At 43.1% G+C, this 19148-nt stretch overlaps 1 protein-coding gene across 4 annotated transcripts in view; it reads left to right on the top strand.

Moving 5' to 3' along the window:
- The window catches only part of CTXND1 (cortexin domain containing 1), a 36880-nt gene extending 22546 nt beyond the window's left edge, over positions 1-14334 (top strand). Inside the window, exons 2-5 of one of the 4 annotated variants that reach the window (XM_035554653.2) lie at positions 3052-3196; positions 5991-6168; positions 9108-9164; positions 10844-14334. In XM_035554653.2, coding sequence (XP_035410546.1) covers positions 10898-11077 — 180 coding nt within the window. In that variant the 5' untranslated portion in view covers positions 3052-3196; positions 5991-6168; positions 9108-9164; positions 10844-10897 and the 3' untranslated portion in view covers positions 11078-14334. The remainder of the gene's footprint in view (positions 1-3051; positions 3197-5990; positions 6169-9107; positions 9165-10843) is intronic. The other 3 variants (XR_004779994.2, XM_035554654.2, XR_007708723.1) reach the window with 3 other exon arrangements.
- The last annotated feature ends 4814 nt before the right edge of the window (positions 14335-19148 follow it).

Here is a 19148-nt window from a genome sequence, read left to right on the forward strand (position 1 = left end):
GAACAGTCCCATCTTCTCCAGGGACTTGCAAAGCAGCTGATAATCCCTTTGACCATTTTAGGTGTTTTAAAGAGAAGTCCTTAATAGAAGGTGTTTATTCCTTAGCCCAGTAACTTGCTTTCAAATTACGATCTCAGTCTACCAGAAACCGAAATAAGGAAGGTGGACAGATGCAAGTTTTCACCAGCGTTAGTTTTGAGACATTCAAGCACATTCAGAAGTTAGTGTGATCCCTGCAAAGAGGAAAAGACCTTCAAACTGCTGAGTCAGTTCAGGCAAGCCCTTGTTGCTCGCTGTACATCAGGTTCGCTTGAAAATGTTCCTTGTGGCTAATGGCGCATTAATAAGGTATTGGCTCTATAGCATTGTCAGATGCTGTGCCAGAAAACCAGCCTGTTATAAATTGAACAGGTACAAAGGTTCTGGCAATCTGATTCCCAATGACCCACTGACAAGCTACTGATGTAGCTGAAGATGTGGAGATGGAATGTAATTGCACAGAATCTTTTTAATCAAGGACTACATTTCCAATAACCTACTGAAGTGACAAAGAAAACAACATCAGGCTGTAATACATGGCTGGAATCAAAGCTCCTTTGGTACAATCTTAACTAAAGAGTGCCTCTGACTACAAGTCTTACAGAATAGTCAATGAGCTTCCAGCTGAGGAAAGGATCTTTCTCGATTTGATGAAATGGCTGCACGTGTACTTAGAAAGAGCGTAATAAGGAAAAGGAAAGCAGAAACAGGATAAAACTCAGGCCATGGGCTGCACTTGGTAATGCCATCAGTATAGGTTTGGATGAGAGGGAAGGACTGAGATGGCATTAGCCATGCCCAACAACACCAACCACAAAGCTGTGGCCAATACCATCACTAGCAGAGGTCAGAGCAGCTTCAGGGAAGCTGTATCCCAGCCTAGCTTGCAGCAGCCCCCAGGGGCTTGAGTGCTTGAGGGCTGCAGGCTTTGAGGTGACCAATGGAGCACGTCCCAGAAACATGCATGAAGAGCGTGGTACAAGTCATTGTGTGGCTTTACACCACCCAGCCAGTCTTCAGTGTCCTTCTGCTCTGTTCTGGTGGGCACTAAATCAGTATTCGACCCACCTCATGCCACCAAAGGCCATTCAGAAAATGCCTAATAGCTTTACCATTCTCAGAGATCATTTTTGACTGCTCTGCCTTTGATTAAATACAAACTGTATTCTATTTCCATCCACCTGGCACATCTCAAACATGCTCTGCAACTAAAAGATACTGAAAGTATAGAAGTTTGTTTTCCTCTTGCTCTGTGTAACCCCAGTAACATAATGACCTGTCTCAGAAGTCAAGTAACTTTAACAATATTTGCATGATCTGCCCTTTGCCAGCCAGCCTCAATGCCAAAAAACAGTCTTGGGCATATTTGATTTACTAGCACAGATACAGCCCACACATCCTATGAAGGACAACAGACAGAGACCATAAACTGCTGGGACAGACTCAGGACCCTGACTGATCCTTGCTCTCCTAAGCAATAGGCCATTTATCCTCTTACCCAGCCTCACTTAGTGACGCACAGAATTTGGAAGCTGCTATATTTGTCATGTACCTGCAGAGCTGGAGACTAGAGTTCAATTATCCTTAAACTCTTATCAGGATCTTTCACTCCTGCCAGTGCTGCCATGGAAATGTAATGCATGTCCTGCCTCAAGGTTTTGGTTCATTTGTAATAAAAATCATCTGGCCTCTCTGAAGGAAAAGGCAATCCATCCCCACTGGGAGACAGTTGAAAAAATAATCTATCTGGATGCCAACTGGATCCTCATCAGAAAGGTTTTGTGCAGCATTCACAGATGAAACTGTACAAAAAAGGGGGCTGAAAAGTGGAAGATTAGGATGTTGAACTGTTTGTTTGCACTGATTCCAGAGGGTGCTCCAGGCACTCAGCACCTCTGAAAATGGGCCAATGCTCATTCTCCCAGTTCTTACAGTTAAAAAAAAAGTTCTCTTGAGAAGAGAAAACATGGAAAAACTAGTAATGATATTACTAATTCTCCTGTTGGCAAATTATAACAAGAATTGGCTGACATGCTGCAACAAGTCTGCCTTTCCAGCTGGAGAGGGTGAGTAGCACTGAGCTCTGCTCCTGAACCAGCCCTAACCCAAACTCTCCTCAGAACACATGGGGCCCTACCTTCTTGTTTCAGATCCTGTGATTGTTTTCTCCAATTCCTCATACCGGTGAAAAGAGAGAAATCTGTTTAAGTAGGGGTGTTTTTGCCAATGTTTTCCAAGGTTTCTCCTTAGAGATATTTTCTCCTTACTCAACAAATTTCTGGCTTTTGGACAGTTTCTTCTGTAGGTCAATTTTTGTTCAGTGACCTGGCAACACATGCTGAAAAATATATAACAATATTTCCTGATTTGCATTCAGATCTGTATTACTATCAGGAGCATCTCTAAATTCCATAGCTTATTCCTTCTCTCTTTAAGTTTCCTTTGCAAAACCTTTTTTTTTTTTTCTCCAGGTTAAGATAATATGTAGTTCAGCCGGCATTGTGCCTCTGATATCACCACAAAAAGAGAAATATCACAGTAATTTGTCTTCTGTGGACTTAAGCAGTTCTAAAAAGGAACAGAGAAGAGCAGTATCTTTCATGGGAGCCCAGTGTAAAACTTTATAATTTTGTTTTCTTTTCAACCAGAACACAGAACTCTGGACTTTAAGCTCTGTTCATTCCTATGGTTATTTTTAATCATATCCCCTCAAATTTCTAAGTATCTGAGAAAACTGATTCAGAATCTTTTTAATACAGACATCGTATATTTGGATTGATGAGTACTTGCATACACCGAACTCCTATCTTTTACTATAGCAAAGGTAGCTGTAACTCAGTTTTGAGTGTGTATTGTTAAATGAATGCCTTCCTGAACCAGGAGTTTCTTTCATCAGTGGGAATTTAGCTTTTCATTTTAAATAAGATGTTCAGCCATGAAGCAGTGCTTCATGATTTCTTCATGCTAATGTCAGTAGCAGTTATACACGAGTAACCCAGTTATTTTTGTAAGCTTTCATCCACAGTACTTTTCCTCATATCAAAATATTGATGCTGCCTCAGTCTGAGCCACGCATGTCGCTTTTGAAGATGAGAGGTCAAAAGACATCTGAGAAATATTCTGCAAGTTAGAGAATACTGGACATCTCCACCACAAGGTAAATGAATATTCAAGCAAAAAGGAGCTGCTATTCCACCTCAAAGTGCAGCTTGTTTTTGTGAAAATATCATCAGATCAAGAGTGGAAAAAAGTAACGCTTCTCCTTTTTCCTCCCTGTCAGCTTTGCTGCAATGAAAAATTTCCACATGGCTATTCTTATGATTCTCCTGGGGAACAGCCACAGTTTAATTTATAAAGTAACTGACAAGAACAACAGGCATGTTTGTCTCTGCCCATACGATTTAAACAGCATGTTTAAACAGCATATAGTCCATTAAACTGTGTTCATATAATATCTATTCAGACCTTACAAGCCTTGGCTTAAAGGCCAAATCCATTTGTTTCTCTACGACTCCTCTGTTTGCCACTCACCATGATTAGAGAGGATGTACACACTGTGCATCATATCACTGAGTGATGAGAAAAGCAGCTTCAGACTCCTTATCAAACCACATGCTGAATGAAGGATGGACTTGCTGCAGACAGACATTGCTTTTTGAGCCCATCTAAACTTTACATGTCATAGGCATTGCTTCAAATCATCTACTAAAGGATTTCCAATGCCTGATGAATGCTCCCAACAGCCCTCCTGGCTGGAATTGAATACTTCAGGAACAAGGATGGGGCAAACCATGTTACAAAATCCAAGCAGCTCTCCCACACCCACAGCAGAAACACAAATGGGGAACCAAAGAAGGGGTCCTGTGCACAGGACTTTCTGCTTTCCTTTTGGAAAATAGCTGGACTATTGGCTCACACATCGCTCAGAGCCTGGCCAGCTGAAGACAGTACTAGTGAGATGTAAAAAAAAACAAAAAAAAACAAACACAACCCTCTGAAATGGGGACCCAGTGCTCCCTCATGGATTGTATAACAGCTAATAGAAGAAGACTTTATAACATCAGCCCTGGCTTACCTGCCTTAGTTTAGTTAGTGTACGTTGCTCAAGTCCTAGCTCTTCCTGCCAATGTGCTCGGTAGCCAACAATCCCTAAGGTGCACCCTTGATTCTGCCCTACTCTTACCCCTGAACTAAGAGTTCCAGTCTTATAAAGCTTCCTAAATGGTCTCAGGATCTCACTTCAGCAAAATTTAATCAAGGATTATCCACACCAATTGAACTTTGGAAGACTTGAGGAGCTTTTCTCTCCAGAGGCCAACTGTTCCATCAGGAACTCAATAGCCCTAAGAAGCAACTCGCTCCCAAGTATTTCTCTTCTTCTTCGGCTAACAAGTAATACCGCATGCTCCTCGAGTGAGAAATGATTATTCGATTTAGGATGCTCTGAAATTATAAGCAGCCCACAGTTATTTTAAGTGTATGTTGCATCTTTTTCTCAATGAAGATTAATGTTACACTTACCACGGGGTTATGCCAGAAGGAAACATTTGTGCAACAGCAATTTTTAACACTTTCTTCAGATTGATTTATGTGTTTATTTGTTTTCAACTTTTTGGGCACCAGTAAATGATGTCTTTAGTCTTCAGAGGGTGTACTGACACCGAGTAATTTATGACTGGCTAAAAGCAAGTTTATTGAGGGAAGATTATTTATTGCCTGACCATAACCAAGGGGGCTAGATTGAATGAGCTTGCATAAACTAAGCTGAGTGTAAAGATTTGAAGCCAGTACTTAAAACAATAAAAAAACTACAGCAAATTTTTTAAACCCAACAAATAGTGGGTTAAAACAGATTAAACCTGCCTGTGTGCCACAGGTACATAGGAGAAGTCATGCTCATAGAAGCCAGAGTTACTGAAATAAAGTATTGATTTTCTGCTGAAAGAACTGTAAGTATAAAAGGACAATTCATTTTTAAATGAAGGTAGTGGTTATCTTATTGCTCTCTGGATATAGAAAGAAGCTCATCTGTCTATATCAATCTACAGCATTTCACTTTGTGCTCAGAGGCAGTGAGTTTTTAATCGAAACTAGATTGTTAAGAACATTAGAGTATGATTAAGTGTCCAGACTCCTCTTTTATAGATTTGAACTTCAAACTGAAAGCAAGTTCATTTGACACACACAAAATACATCCCTGAAACAGCATTTCAGCTTCCTTCACCTGGGATTTGGGGTTGGGGTCATCTTTGGCTCATTCTTCTCTCCAGCCTTCACGTCTTAACTCTTACATCTTTTCCATACCAGCATCTGAGTCTCACCACCTCTGTAAGCATCCTGAAAACAATCAGGCAAGCTGTTACTGCTTCAGTTTTAATTACCACTATCTCCTCTCTTCCAGCTTTGACAGATGTCTTGTCCTACAACTGTCTGCTCCAAATAGTACCAGAAACTTCAGTTAGCAAAACTGAGTGGGGAAACGTGTTTGTTACCCAACAACTTTTGTTTGGTTGAAATTATTGTGTGTAAAAATACCATCCCCAATCAGACTGAAAAATCAAATTAACCGTTTTTAAAGTGTTGCTATATCAGCTCAGATCAACCATATTATTTTAGGTTGTTGAAATGTTTCACTTCAATTCTGGCCATTTTTAAAGAAAAACAACTAAAGAGGCAGACTCTTGAGCAGCATCAATTCAGATCTGGTTCATCTTTCACTATAGATTAAAAGCATTTTTTGCTTTAAGGTTTTGCTTAAGAAGTAACATAACTTTGGGCTCAAACATTGCTCTCTGTACATCATAAATGTTCAATGATTTTTGCCAGAAATTCCCATCTCGCATCTGACTGTATGATTGCCTCAGGCTGTCACTGAAGTGAGTCCCTACTGCTTAATGACTCCAACGCCCACATCCTGCGTGATGTGCAATTGTGATTTTTTTTTTTTCCAGAACACACCGGTGACAAGAACTGCTTCCAGGTCTGGATGGACGTGAACCTGAGTGGAGCCTGAATGCAGCTGAAACCACATTGACTAACAAAACTTTTAAAATATGACTACAGAAAGGATTTTAACTCCACAATGCTGTCATGCCAGGATGTGACAGGCTTTCTACCCAGGTCTGGAAGGTAAGAATCTGCTTGCATGTATGAAATTGCATAGTTTCCCTTCCCTCTGCACACTTATTGTTTTGGGAAAAGAGCAGAGAATATTAAAGAAGCGTTTTGAAATGTATTCTATGGGTTGAGATGAGTGGAAATATAATTAACCAGTGTAAGAACTGGTATGGTTTAGACAACCGCTCTGCACTACATGGTACATTATTAGCTTGTGTTTAAAGTGACAGTGCCAAGATTTTCAGGTCTGGGGAAAAGAAAACGTCTTTTAAAGCACTTTACCTTGGTATGAATGAACCTGAAATTCAGCCACACCAATCAGCACAAGCATTATATAGAAGCTGCAACACAGCTGACATATGAAAGAGGATGCCAACATTTAAAAAAAAAAAAATATATCCTCTCATCTGTGGCATTCCATGCAAAAAGTGCTAGGAAACAAAGGCGAAGACCAAATATTTGGAACAGATTCTCCATTGAGTTACATGAGTTCTTCATCCCCAGGCCATGGTCCCTGCCCATTATTCCACACAACTCACGGACCACAGGATTTCCTGACTGCAACAGTGGTCAGACAAGAAGCAGGGGGGACAAGAGCCTCCAAACCAGATGATGCCAACCCCTCTGAAGAGATACAAAGGTGCCTGGTCCTGGCCAGGCAATCCGCATGGAGCCAGATGCACACAGGCGCTTTTGGTACTGAATTACACTGACCACTGCAACAAGCTGGCACAGCTCCATCCCTGGGGTGCTGCAGCTGCAGAGACAAAAATTTCTTAAACGAGTCACTGCAAACAAAGGCTTTGGGCTGGGTTCTGGCCACCAGAGTTTACAGGTGGTCTCGTCTAGATGCAAGAAAACAGACAGCCCTATGAACATTTCCAAGAGGTTACCTGTGATGCCCATCTATTCTCAGAGATTATATCGAAACACCTGGGGATTTACAGAAGAGCAGACGCATCACTGCTAAATTGCTTGATAAATTTGAGTCTGGGAGCGTTCTTCATCTGATGGCTTTTATTAAACCAAATTGTTTTCAACAGATATGAAGAAATTAAAAATATTATTCTACTAGGTACAACCTGGAAAAAGTCATTTTCTAAAATTCAGCTATTCAGAGAAATCTTGATCAGTCAAGTGTGAACATTTATAATTGTTTCTGCTAATCTTTTTTTCTCCCCACACATATGCTGTCAGCATCACCAGTGCTGGTAAATAAGAGCAAAGCATCCAGCCTACTAGTCTGCAGCAGGAGCGAGAACTAGTTTCAGTAGCACTATGCTGGCCTGATGGATTTCACGAGCCAGACTGGGATGTGCAAAACTGGTCTGCTAATGCACCCAACACATCCCCCGTGGCTGAGAGCACTAGTGGGATGCGCAGGCAGGGCCTGACTGTGCATCATCATAACTTGTCCTGGTGAAGATGCGAAGACGTCTGAGCAAATAACTCCTTTGCAAGTGTTCCTCTCTTGCTGGTCCGATCCCCAGAGGCCTGATCTAGAGCAGCGGTATGTTCCAGCAGCAATAAATGAATCTGGAAACAGCAAACTGCCCCGGACACAACTCCATGCCAGTACCTAGACCCGCTCAGTGCTAATGGCTGTCCCTACACTGCCAAGCATACTGAAATGGGATTGCAGTAACTAACAGTGCAGAACACCACCAAATGCCTTCTGACAACTGATCCGCCACGCAACTCGAGCACGGGCATTATGCTAGCACTGCTCTGACAGGCTGGGTCTGCAGGGGAAGCCTTCCCCTCCCACAGTGCTGCTGCACGGACAGATCCAGGTGAGCAGCCAAGCTGTGAGTGAGGAGATTGACCCAAAGCCAGGCCCTTCTGGCCAGCCCCAAGAAATATGTTTTCCATCTCTATTGACTTAATGCAGAATAATAGCCACATCGTAGAATCCTTCCGTTTACGGGGAGAGCAGAAGGAAGACGTACAATTTGTTTAACCTCAAGACTACAGCTTTATGGGAAAAAATCCTTATATCCCCACTGAAAACGTTGACATTTTGGCAAAACATATCAACTTAAGCCTGAAAAAAAAATCAGACTCAAGCTGTCACTAATTTCCTGCGTGAACTATAGATCAGATGCCACATGCTTTCACTCTGATCTCTAGGTAAAGCTTTCTGCCCAGCATGTCCTTTCCTTTCGGTAGGAGAGGGGGCTGCATGATAGCTCAGGTGTTTCATAGGAAACATCCAGAGAGTCCTATGGGTAAAGGAACACTTTAACCACATCTCCCATGAGATTTGTGATGCCATTTGAAAAGATATTCAAGGGTTTGGTTCTCCCACTGAAATCTCAGAACACTAAGTAAATTTTTTTAAAGGTACATTTAATTGAAAATGCAACTTCTCAAAGATTATTCCTGATGGAAATTTCAAGGTAGTTCTGATATTCTGCAGAAGTTAACTTAGTATGAAATAATAGCATGTGGTACAACAGCCAGAAGGTCAGGAGGGAAGAATCAAATCCATGCCTCTGGGACCTTCACAAGAGTACCAAAAAAGATGAGGCTACATTAGTAGTTTTGACAACAAATTTTTTCTTCTGCTCCGCAAGAAAAAGCATCCACACTTAATACTCAGCCTTGCTGACAAAGTCTTTACTCTTGCTCAGCAAAATAAGCTTTAAGTTATAATGTAAGGTCTCTTGGCTAGCAAAATAGGTCTAAAAGCCTCTGCAGAATTGTTTTTTCATCATCAAATCCGGTGCTATTTTCTCAACACTGGAGGCTCCGTTGGAAACTATGAAGTCTCCTAACCAGAGAGTGACCAAAATCCCTCCAAGTCCCAAAGCCTCAATGAAAATCTGTCAAACTTTTATCCATTCCTTGAATCCACTCTTCCTCAGACAGCCCAGAATCACAATAACTGCTAATATCCAACTGTGGTGACTCCTGTGATAGATTTCAACCCATACTACTTTGGGTTCCAGGGTCTTCTGGAGCAGCAGCAGGATCTTCTCCCAGAGCAACTCCTTCTAGCAATACTGGTAAGAGTCCTCTCTATTATCAAAGACCTCTAGTCAGGCCAGGTGAGCATCACAAATCTTACCCCACTCCTCAGAAACTTCTTTGTAAGCCTAAACTTGTTGGTTACCGGACTGGTAAATGCACGAAGTGTCTGCTTGGTTTCATGCACTTCTGTCTCATCAGCATCTCTTTCAACTCCCTGCTGCAGGACTGGCTGTTGCAGTAATTTCTGTGTTTTCAGGAAATAGAAATCAGCCATCCTTGTGCTTGAAATAGACTAGAGAGCCCGGCTGAATTATACGTTGTAGGAGCTGGGAGTTGGCGAGACTGGAAAACAACTTGAAAGGAAGTAAATTATGAGGGGAAGTGCTGTGATTTTTTTTTTATTATTTTATTTATTTTAAACAAAAGGTCCTCAGTTCACCCTGGGAAAAATTCTCAGGGCATAAGAGTTCGGTAGCTGCTGGGACACCCACAGCTGGCACAGCAAGATGCTACAAGAACACAGTGCTGCAGCCAGATGTGAGTTGCTACTGAAATAGCCCTGTCAGCAGCATCAGATCCCTGGAAATGGTGCTGGGCAAATTTGGCTGCATAGACAAAGCCTGTGCCTGGGTTTTTATAACTGCATTAATGCAGTGAGGGAGAGCAACTACACCATCTGATACCCAAGTTCCACCCAATTCCCTCAGTGGTTTAATATCTTCTCTCCCCATCTCTCTTCTCTAAATTAAACAGGGATCAGTTTGCAGATTGGTTATTTGCTTTGATACAACAGACACAGTGGTTTATTTTAAAGAGGCATTCCATGTTCTTACCCTTCTACAGTAGAAACCCTCAGCAATTCTACCTCCCACCTTGACCAGGGGTGGATGTCAGGAAGAGTTTCCCCATCCCTGGGCAATGACTCATTCTGTGAGTCAGCTCAGTTCCTCTCCCGCACCATCATCATACTGAAGCAGTCTGGGGTACCAGCTCACACATTACCCAGCAGCATACCTGCAGAAGGGTGCCTCTGCTGGATTGATTCTGCTTATGGATTCAGATGAGGTCAGGAGAGACCTTCAGCAACGCACACATCTGCATTAAATAACCCACGTAGGAATCACATAATCACCCATAGCTCTCTGGGTGATAAAACACGCACTTAAAAGGATATTGCTCCTAAAAATAATGGATTGCCTAAAGAACCTACAAGTAGCAGAGATTAAACATTATGGAAAATAAGTACGCATAATTTTCACTTTGCTTTGTGCCAGTGAGAGACAGGAAGTGTTTGGACAGAGGGAAAGTTTGGGATAGAAACAGTCTGTTCTGCCATTTGTCTGGTCTTCCACATTAACAGAGAAGAGGAAATATTTTTATGACTGGGAAATAACTGAGACAAGAACAGTGTCTGGACCTCTTAAGAGATGATATTTCAAGTGGATAGTGTTCATTTACCACTGTTTCTCTTTTCTTTTGAGAAAATCTGTTTCTATTGTCTAGCATCTTAGCAAGAAAGATTCATGGGCTAAATGAAGATGGAGATTAGTGTTCTCCTGCTCACAGCTCTGTTACCCAAGCCGTGACATCTCCAGCAGGTTTATTTCCCTCCAAGAATACACCACAGATATTCCAGATATTGTTTCCAGTTGTACTCAAGGTTCCCCACGCTCAGGGCAGCAGTCACCAGTGTCTAACACTGTTTGTTTTGCAGGTGGTCGATGATGTCAGCAGTAAATATAAACCCAGATGAGGAGCGGCAAAAGCAATGGAGGGACCAACCCCAGAACCTGTGTACGTTGATGTGGACAAGGGACTGACACTAGCATGTTTCGTCTTCCTCTGCCTTTTCTTGATTGTGATGATCATTCGCTGTGCAAAAGTCATCATGGACCCTTACAGCGCCATCCCTACATCTACGTGGGAGGAGCAGCATCTCGATGACTGAAAGGACTTCACTAGACAGAGCCATAAAATGCTGCAATCTAGGAGGCCTTTCCCTACCTGGAAGGCAAACACAAATAGCCATTTTCAGACATGCAGGGCAACTGCAATATCTTCAAGAGCATGTAGATCAGATGATTCTTGCTCAACAGATCAGAATATTGGCAAGCCATTCTGGCAGCACAGTTAATACTATGCAGCAACATGCATTTTAATGAAAACAGTGATCATTGTAACTCAAGTAGCACAAGACTCTCCAGACTTTTCCTGTAGCTGTAGCACAGTTTGCCCTCTCAATATCTCCCACAAATTCAGGGCTTTGTTCAGAAAACAGAAAAGCAACAAGAATATTTTATCTTCCCTGAATGTTTGCTTCAAATAACTTCCTGAGTCATTATATTTGTCTCTCAAAAAAGGAACAGGTTTTGTATCCCAGAGCATCATTGAGCAGAAGCACTAAAACGCCATGGCTAAGGAGGGTGCTATGAGCAGATTTATTCTCAGATAATGTGGTTGTGCACATATGCTCCCTACCACACTGCAGTCATATTTCCAGTGATCAGAGTACAGAAGTACCCAACCTACAGTTCCTAAGTGGTCATGGAGTATGGTTGACTCTGCAGCCTCACCTTGCTCTATCCTACTCCTGGAAAACATTAGATATTTTGTCATCTGCCATAGGTCTGTGGATTACCCAGATATACCAGACCACTTGCAATGAGCTTGATAGACACCAGAAATTCATGGAGCAGAACTTGGACACCACTGGCTTCAACTACATTGAACTTGCCATGATTTTCAAAGAGCGATTCCACATTAAACTTCATTGACCTTTCCTTTCAGGCACAATTCAGTGGGATCACACACAGAGATTAAAGACAATAAGCAAAGACATGGCTCCTAGCTTTGTCGGATTCTTTAGCATAACAGATACAGTAGCATACAATAATATGCACTCTACCTCGAACAAGCTCAGCACCTTTATAAGAATTTTTCCACAAATTTGTAGGATGATTATCTGTACATTTCCTTCTCTCACTTCATTAAGAAAGCCATTATGAAAGAAGGCATAAACAAACAAGGGAGCTTTGGAAATTTATTATTTACCTTTTGAAGAGTGGTGTTTGAGGGATTCCTGTGTCCAATATTCCTCAAGTTCTAAGGTTTGCCCACAGCCAACCTTTACTGAGCACACATTGGGCCTAATTGTAAAGAGTTGCTGAAGCAATAAGAAGTAGGTACTGCAACCCCAAGTGTCATGAGTAGACAAGACCTGAAAGCACAAATTTGTAAGAAGGGCATTTCACTTCTTTACCATCCTAAATGGCTTCTAGATTCTTGCCATAAGACAAGGTACAGTGGTTGAGAAAGACAGAAACAAAGGTTGGAGCAAAGGATTAGGATGTAAACTTTGTAGGTTACTGCTCTCAGCTGTGACAGATTTGTTTGGCCATCATACAAGTCAAGTTTCTCTGTGCCTCAGTCTATGCACTTGTAAAATTGGTACAATAACAGTAACTTGTCTCATTTTTGTCTGTATCATACCACCATAAAAAGCACTTGGACAGCCTTAGATAGGGACGTGAAAATAAGGTATTGATTTACAGGTCTTCCTTGTGAAACTAAAGGGGGAGAAGGTCTGAATCTCAGTATACAGCAAGTAAAGTTCTCCCCAGGCATAGAACTTGTCCAGCCCTCCATTCTCTCTCACTGAGATTGGAATATCCCTGTTCATGCCAATGGCACCTGCCTTTTTTGCCTATTCCACTGATTTCTGAGGACACTGGAGGAAAGGTGCTCAGCAATGATTACAGAATAGCAGGTCACGAGGTACATGGAAAATTTTGCATGCGCCTTCTGCACTAGGCTCAGTCACACAAGTTTTGGTCATCTCTGTTCTAGGAAATCCCATTCAGGAGGCAGGAGATTTGAGGATCAGCTCTTATCCTGCTATTCTCCAACAAGAGACCTCCGCTGCTTCAATTATCCACTGCAGGTTGCATCAGGCTGTTATTTAGCCTCAGTTTCTGCTAGCCAATTAACCACCAGTAATTGAATATTTTCACAAGTGTGAATGCTGATGTTCACCATAATTTGAGAAAATATGGTCACCTCTTATTCATGAGTGTGCCTATCTATAGGATAGGAACTGATGCCCTAGCTCAAAGGAGATTGTTTCTGTCCTCTGGGCTAAAGTTTAGAATCCATTTTTGTCACCAAGTCTAGTATCCCACTTTAATGCTAGCAGGGGTACAGAATAAACAAAAAATAAAACTAATCTATTTCCAGGCTAGAGACACTTTCTGTTTTCAAGTTACCTGGCTACATTTGCAGCTGATAGAGCAAGAACAGTGCTTGTCACCACTCCTGACTCCAACACTCTCAAGAAGTACCTGCATGCTTTGGCTTTGCTGTGCATCACCAATAAGCCCCTGTTCAGCTAAGGACTTAGGCACGCACTTAGGTTGAAGCCCCTGAGCAGGCTGCCTGACTACCCAGGGACAAGGGTCAGCCACATGCTGTGTCCTTGGCTGGGCAGGGGCAGTAACGCACAGCCCTCATAGGAACGAAGCCTGTATGAGAACAAACAGTGACAAATGCTGGGGAGGCAAATTAATAAGTTAACTTCACAAAAGTATGTGCCATTATTTCTATTTCCAGCCAATGCAAACCATTTTAAGATTTTTTTTCCAAAATATTTTAGAGGAAGGATCCCCCTGGGTAGCTCAATTTTCTGAAAAGGCACTTATCTTTCCAATATAACCTATCAAGTCTGTTTACAAAATGGCCTCCTCCACATCCAGCCTGTTCACGACTATCTCAACACCAACAGGATTGTTTTTATAAAGATAATGTAACCCTGTTCTGATTTCTGCCTTCCACCAATGATTACAAACACACAACCTCACCACTCTAACTTAAAGCAATACTAAGAATCATGGCAAAAGCAGAAGTTTCATCCTGCTTGCCTTTGAGTTGGGACCTGCCCACCCAAGACATGTTTGTTACTCCAGCTCCTACCAAAGCTGAGCCTGTGAGCCTGGTTGGCAAAGCTATGTTCCTGGCCAGAGGAAATTTTGTGTTAGCAGGGGCTGCATCAGTGGGCTTGGCAGTAATTTTGGCTGCATGTAACAAGTGCCTCTGCTAGTTCTGTTATTTTTAATCATTATGCCATACTACCAGCAATTGCTCTCAGAGGAAATAATGCAAATTTACTGCAAGTGTATTTACCTAATGCAATAAACAGCTTCTACAGTGGAAGACTGTGTCAGTTGTGGTTTGCTGCTAGTTGCCAGATCTCATGAACAGAGAGCATGGAGCATCTGTGGGGTCTCTTTGAAGAGGGCACAGAACAAGGGACATGCTGAGTGAAAGGCACCCAGGGAACTCCTCTTGAGAAAAATGGAGAGGGAAATTGCTGTTTCTCTCACCTTGTTAAAGGACTCAGCTGCCTCAGAGCTGGGTGCTTTATATACATCTGCTCACCCCTGCAGCAAGTCCTCTGGCAGAGGGACATTCATGCCTGCAACCCAGCTTGCCACAGAAACAAAAACCCACTGATAAATCATTAACCACGTCCTAGTCAGAAACAGACTGCAGCCTCCATGCTGCTTTCAGAGCAGCTACTAGGGCTAGTAAGAGATCAGACCTGAACTGAAGCCCAGCAGTGGCTCAATTTGGGCAGACACTCCAGAAAACAGTGAGCATAAAGCTTTTTTTTGAAAGAAACAGGGACCGATGCCAGCCAAGAACCACACAAACACTGCTGCAGCATCCAAAGGTGTCCCCAGCTCGCTGGGCCCTTGCAGGTCTCAGCAGGTAACTTCAGCCCATGCAGCTGGAGCTCAGAAACCAGGCCAACACAGGACTTGGAGGGAGAAAACACCGTGCTCAGACTCCAGCAGTCTCCACAGCACACCTAAGGAGGAAGTGAGCACAGAGACCCTGCCTATTGACCAGGCTCACTTTTGTCAGCCATCACTGGTGCCCCAGAAGAGAGAGGGAGCACACGAAAGATGAAGGCAGTGCCTTTCCCAGACAGACAAATTCAACTTCCCCAGAGCCAGACTGATGCTGGCCCCTCATATTATCTGCACACAATCCCCGTTAGCACATTTGGGCCATATCCAGTGCATTCAGCACCATTGCAACAGCTTCAGCTGAGTTGCTTATGCTGTGAAAGTGCTGCCTAATGCAGGCCGGGCAATTTAAATTCCTCTTTTCCTCTGCCTCCCATCGCTGTCTCTGACCCTGTCAGCCCAGATTTGCCAGCCTTCAAACCACTTGTCTTAGCTGTCCTGTGGTTTACATCTTGGGTGATTTGATTTAAATAAAGGATATTAAATCCTGAATTTTAACCATGTCTTAATGCAACAATGGGAATTCTTTATTTCAATCTACATTACTTTGCATTTGCACTTAAATATGTTTTCTTTAAAAGTATTTAATACCCTCTGGCCAGCATTCTTTTTTTGCTAACTAGGAGAAAAAACAGTGATCACACATACATTTTTAAAACAATGCACAGCTTAAAACTTCTAGATGCGTTTATTCTCAGGGTTCAACTCAGCCAGCTCACAGCAGTATTAGGAAATGTTAGTTGCAAAGCTCTGTGTTTATGACTGGGACTTGGCCAGGCATCTCAGAGGAAAACCACAAATCAGTCAAAATACATTAAAATTGCATTAAGCATGATGAATCCATAAGGAAAGAGAACTTCAACAAAATATATTTTATATTTTAAACTAAATGGATTTTTTAGCAGCAGCCATGCTATCATAATGGGTTTGTAAGGGGCAAGATGGGGCCAGTGCTTCAGCTTGTTCTCCGCATACTTCCAAAGACTTCCAAAGCTTTAAATCAATTTTAAGGTTCCAGAAACACTCTCCCTTTCTCTCACTAAGCAGTGACCATGTGAGCATCCTGGACAGAAGCTGCAATCAAGCCTGAAAAATGGCTTCCCATATTCCTGCTTAAGGCCAAAACCTATGTGAATATCATTATCAGCAGTGCCCATTTTAGCAAAGTCACTACCCTGACCCTGAACAGCCACTGAAAAAGCATTATACTTTGAATAATTACTGCCTGGTTAATAAAGGAATTAAGAGTATTGCACCTGACTGCTTTCATCAACACTGATGTTTTTCTCATCACATTGCATCAATTTCTAATTAGAAACTCTGCAGAAAAGTATTTTTGGTGAAAAAGGCCAGTATTTCACACTGAAAATCCATTGTTTTGTTTAAATTCAGAACTATGCTTTAGGGTTTTATTCTGCTCTTTTCTTTTGGCACTCAATTATACCACAGTGCTATCATAAATTATACCCAACTCTTTCATTACACACCAACCAGCTGACACTTTGATCTAGAAAAAGATGCATCTTAAATGGTATCAACCAGAAGCTGCCCTTAGTTTTTTTTTTGTTTTGTTTTTTTTTTTTTTAACAGCACAATAGTACCAGATGGATTAAGGTACAGGAATGTGATTCACTATGTCATTATAAAACAGCATGATGCCGAGGCACACCCACGCCCTTCCACCCAAGGTCTCCCCACTACTCACCCCCAGGACAGCAGTGGGGAATTGCCATGAAACACTCACCAGCATGGAGGGAGCTCCAGGCAAGTGTTGAAGCTGAGGTTTCCATCAGCCATGCTTTTCCCTCTCCTCTGCCCAGGGAAGCAGCAGCTCCCTTCCCATGCAATATTGCACAGCTCCAGATGAGGACGCCTGGATGGGTTCTACTTTTCCTCCAGGCCTCTGAAGACAGAAGCAGGGATTTCTTCTCCTACATCCAGGTCACAAACTTGGTGCTATGACACAGCAGAGGAGCAGGAGCTCTAGGTTTGACTTTTTTCCTTTCATTGTTGGAAGCCAGTATACAAGAAACCTAATGAAAGCAGACATATTGAATTAAAAGTAATCAACTCTGGAAGCAAAGAGAGCCACGCTCAAATCTAATTGTGGCAAAAGCTTCCAGAAGCACAGAGGAAGCTCTCTGTAGAGAGGGGGAAGCCATTTCAAATGTCCCTTTAAAAAATAAACTCCTCTCAGCACGAGGTCTGTATGCTTCACTAAGAGCCCCTGAGCACCCTCCTGCTCCAAAGGCCTCATATCAAGGCCTTAGCTTCCTTCCACCCCTGCAGATGCCTTCCCCCAAAGCAGGGAGGCTTTTAGCACCTTCATCTTTTAAAGGCCAAGCCCACAAAGTAGACACAGCTGCCCCAGGTGAAGTCAAGCCCTCAGGAGGTGCCCGGACCACCTGGGTGTTTTCCAGAGCTTTCTTTGTGGTACTATGGTGCCCATAGCATTGCTGGTTCCTTAGCAAGTGAAAACAATGTGATTTTCGGGACGTTGCAGTGCAGATATAGCCTCACTTCAGACAGTCTGCCCTGGCAGGGGTGGGATGAGTGCTGTGGGCAGCCTGGGCCTTCTGGGCCTGCTCCCTGTCCCCACAGTGCACACCCAAACCAAGCCCGCGTCTTCCTCCTGGAGGTGAAACGTGTCACCTTGGGCATAAAAACCATTTCTCTCCTTTTTTAGCTTCTGTGGGACTGTGGCATTGTGACAAAGCCACAACGTGGGGCAGCCACAGCTTTGCATCAAGGACAGCATGAGTTATTTCTAAATCCAAGAGGGAAGGTGTCAATTTGTGGTTGTCCTTTGGGGTCAAAAGAGAGCACAAAGCATCCTATCAATTGACAACCGAGTCAGAGTACGATAAATTAAATATATGGCTAGTAGTCCAATTCAGAGTATCTGCAAGAGCCGGAAGAAAAAAATTACTTTTTCTTGATAAACAAAGAGCCACTGTTTTCCTGGCCAGGCCATCCCTTCTGGTAACAGTGGAATGTCTTTGGCTAAAATTTTAAATTGATTTAGGGGTGATCCTCCCAGTGTCATCCTTGGAAGGGACTATTATTATTGCACACTGAGGCTGCCTGGAAGAGAGCCCATTTCAGCAAATACACCCCGTTGCAGTGATTTATCCACTCTGTCACATTTTTTCATTAATCTTCATTCCAAATTCACTTTTCTCTCCTGCCTGGCCAAGGGGTCACATTCCTGATGAGTACTGGATGCTCCCCCTGGATGACATTAAATATCAGCATGGCCTGATGCCATATTGCCTAGGCTTTGAAGTGGATGGGCCCAGACCCTCTCCTACAGGGAGCTCCACAAACAAGACTTTTGAACTCAAAAGCTCCGTATAGCCAACCTTCCTGCTGCCCACCAACCCCAGCACGAGGAGCTCCTGGCTCTTGGGATGCAGCTGCAGCTGGCAATGCTGTGGGGGCACATTGCCCAAAATTACCCGCAGGCCTCAATAGGAGCAATCGGGCAGCCATGGAAAACAGCTCATCCTATTGTCCCTGCATGAAGCCAGCAGCCTCATCAGCCCCTTCACTTTGAGGAACAAGCAAATATTTAGCGAGTTTCCCTTGCACCGTACCAGAGTTCATTATCTGGTCTCCCGAGCTCCTTCAGTCAGTAATACCCTCTAATTGATGTGATCTGGCACTCGGCCACAGAGTTAGATTGATCTGTAGGCCAGCAGGACGTGGCAGATGCCCTTTACACTTGAGAAAAGTGTTGTGTGGCTTTGTTTGCTGCCTGCTGCAAGGAGCTGCCATGGCACTGGGTGGCACAAAGGAAGGGGGGCAGCCTCCTCCATGTCATGGCCCCTGCAGAGTGACAAGGTGGGACAGCCACCGCTGTGGGCCTGGGGACCATGCCAGCCACCACAGTGACACTGCCTTCCTCCCTAACGTCAGGGAAGCTGGTGCACAGCCTTTGGTACAGCGTGATTTGTTTTCACTCTGTTTAAAAGGTTGTTTAGTGCCTTGTTTCGCTTTCCTGTGCTTTCAGTTGCATCAATGATCACATTTGCCAGTTGCTTTGTTATGCGTTAGTTGAGGGCATGCTCCTGTAGCTCTTCTATTCGGAAGGGTTCACAAGTTTTTAGCATCCATCTGAAACTCACCTTCATCAGAAGATGAACACAGGAGAAACCAGAAGTCAGCATTCAATCTCTGCTGGTATCATCAACCCAGTGCTCTGAATATTTAAGT

Source organism: Cygnus atratus, chromosome 11 (assembly GCF_013377495.2).
Source record: "Cygnus atratus isolate AKBS03 ecotype Queensland, Australia chromosome 11, CAtr_DNAZoo_HiC_assembly, whole genome shotgun sequence".
NCBI classification, from domain to species: domain Eukaryota; kingdom Metazoa; phylum Chordata; class Aves; order Anseriformes; family Anatidae; genus Cygnus; species Cygnus atratus.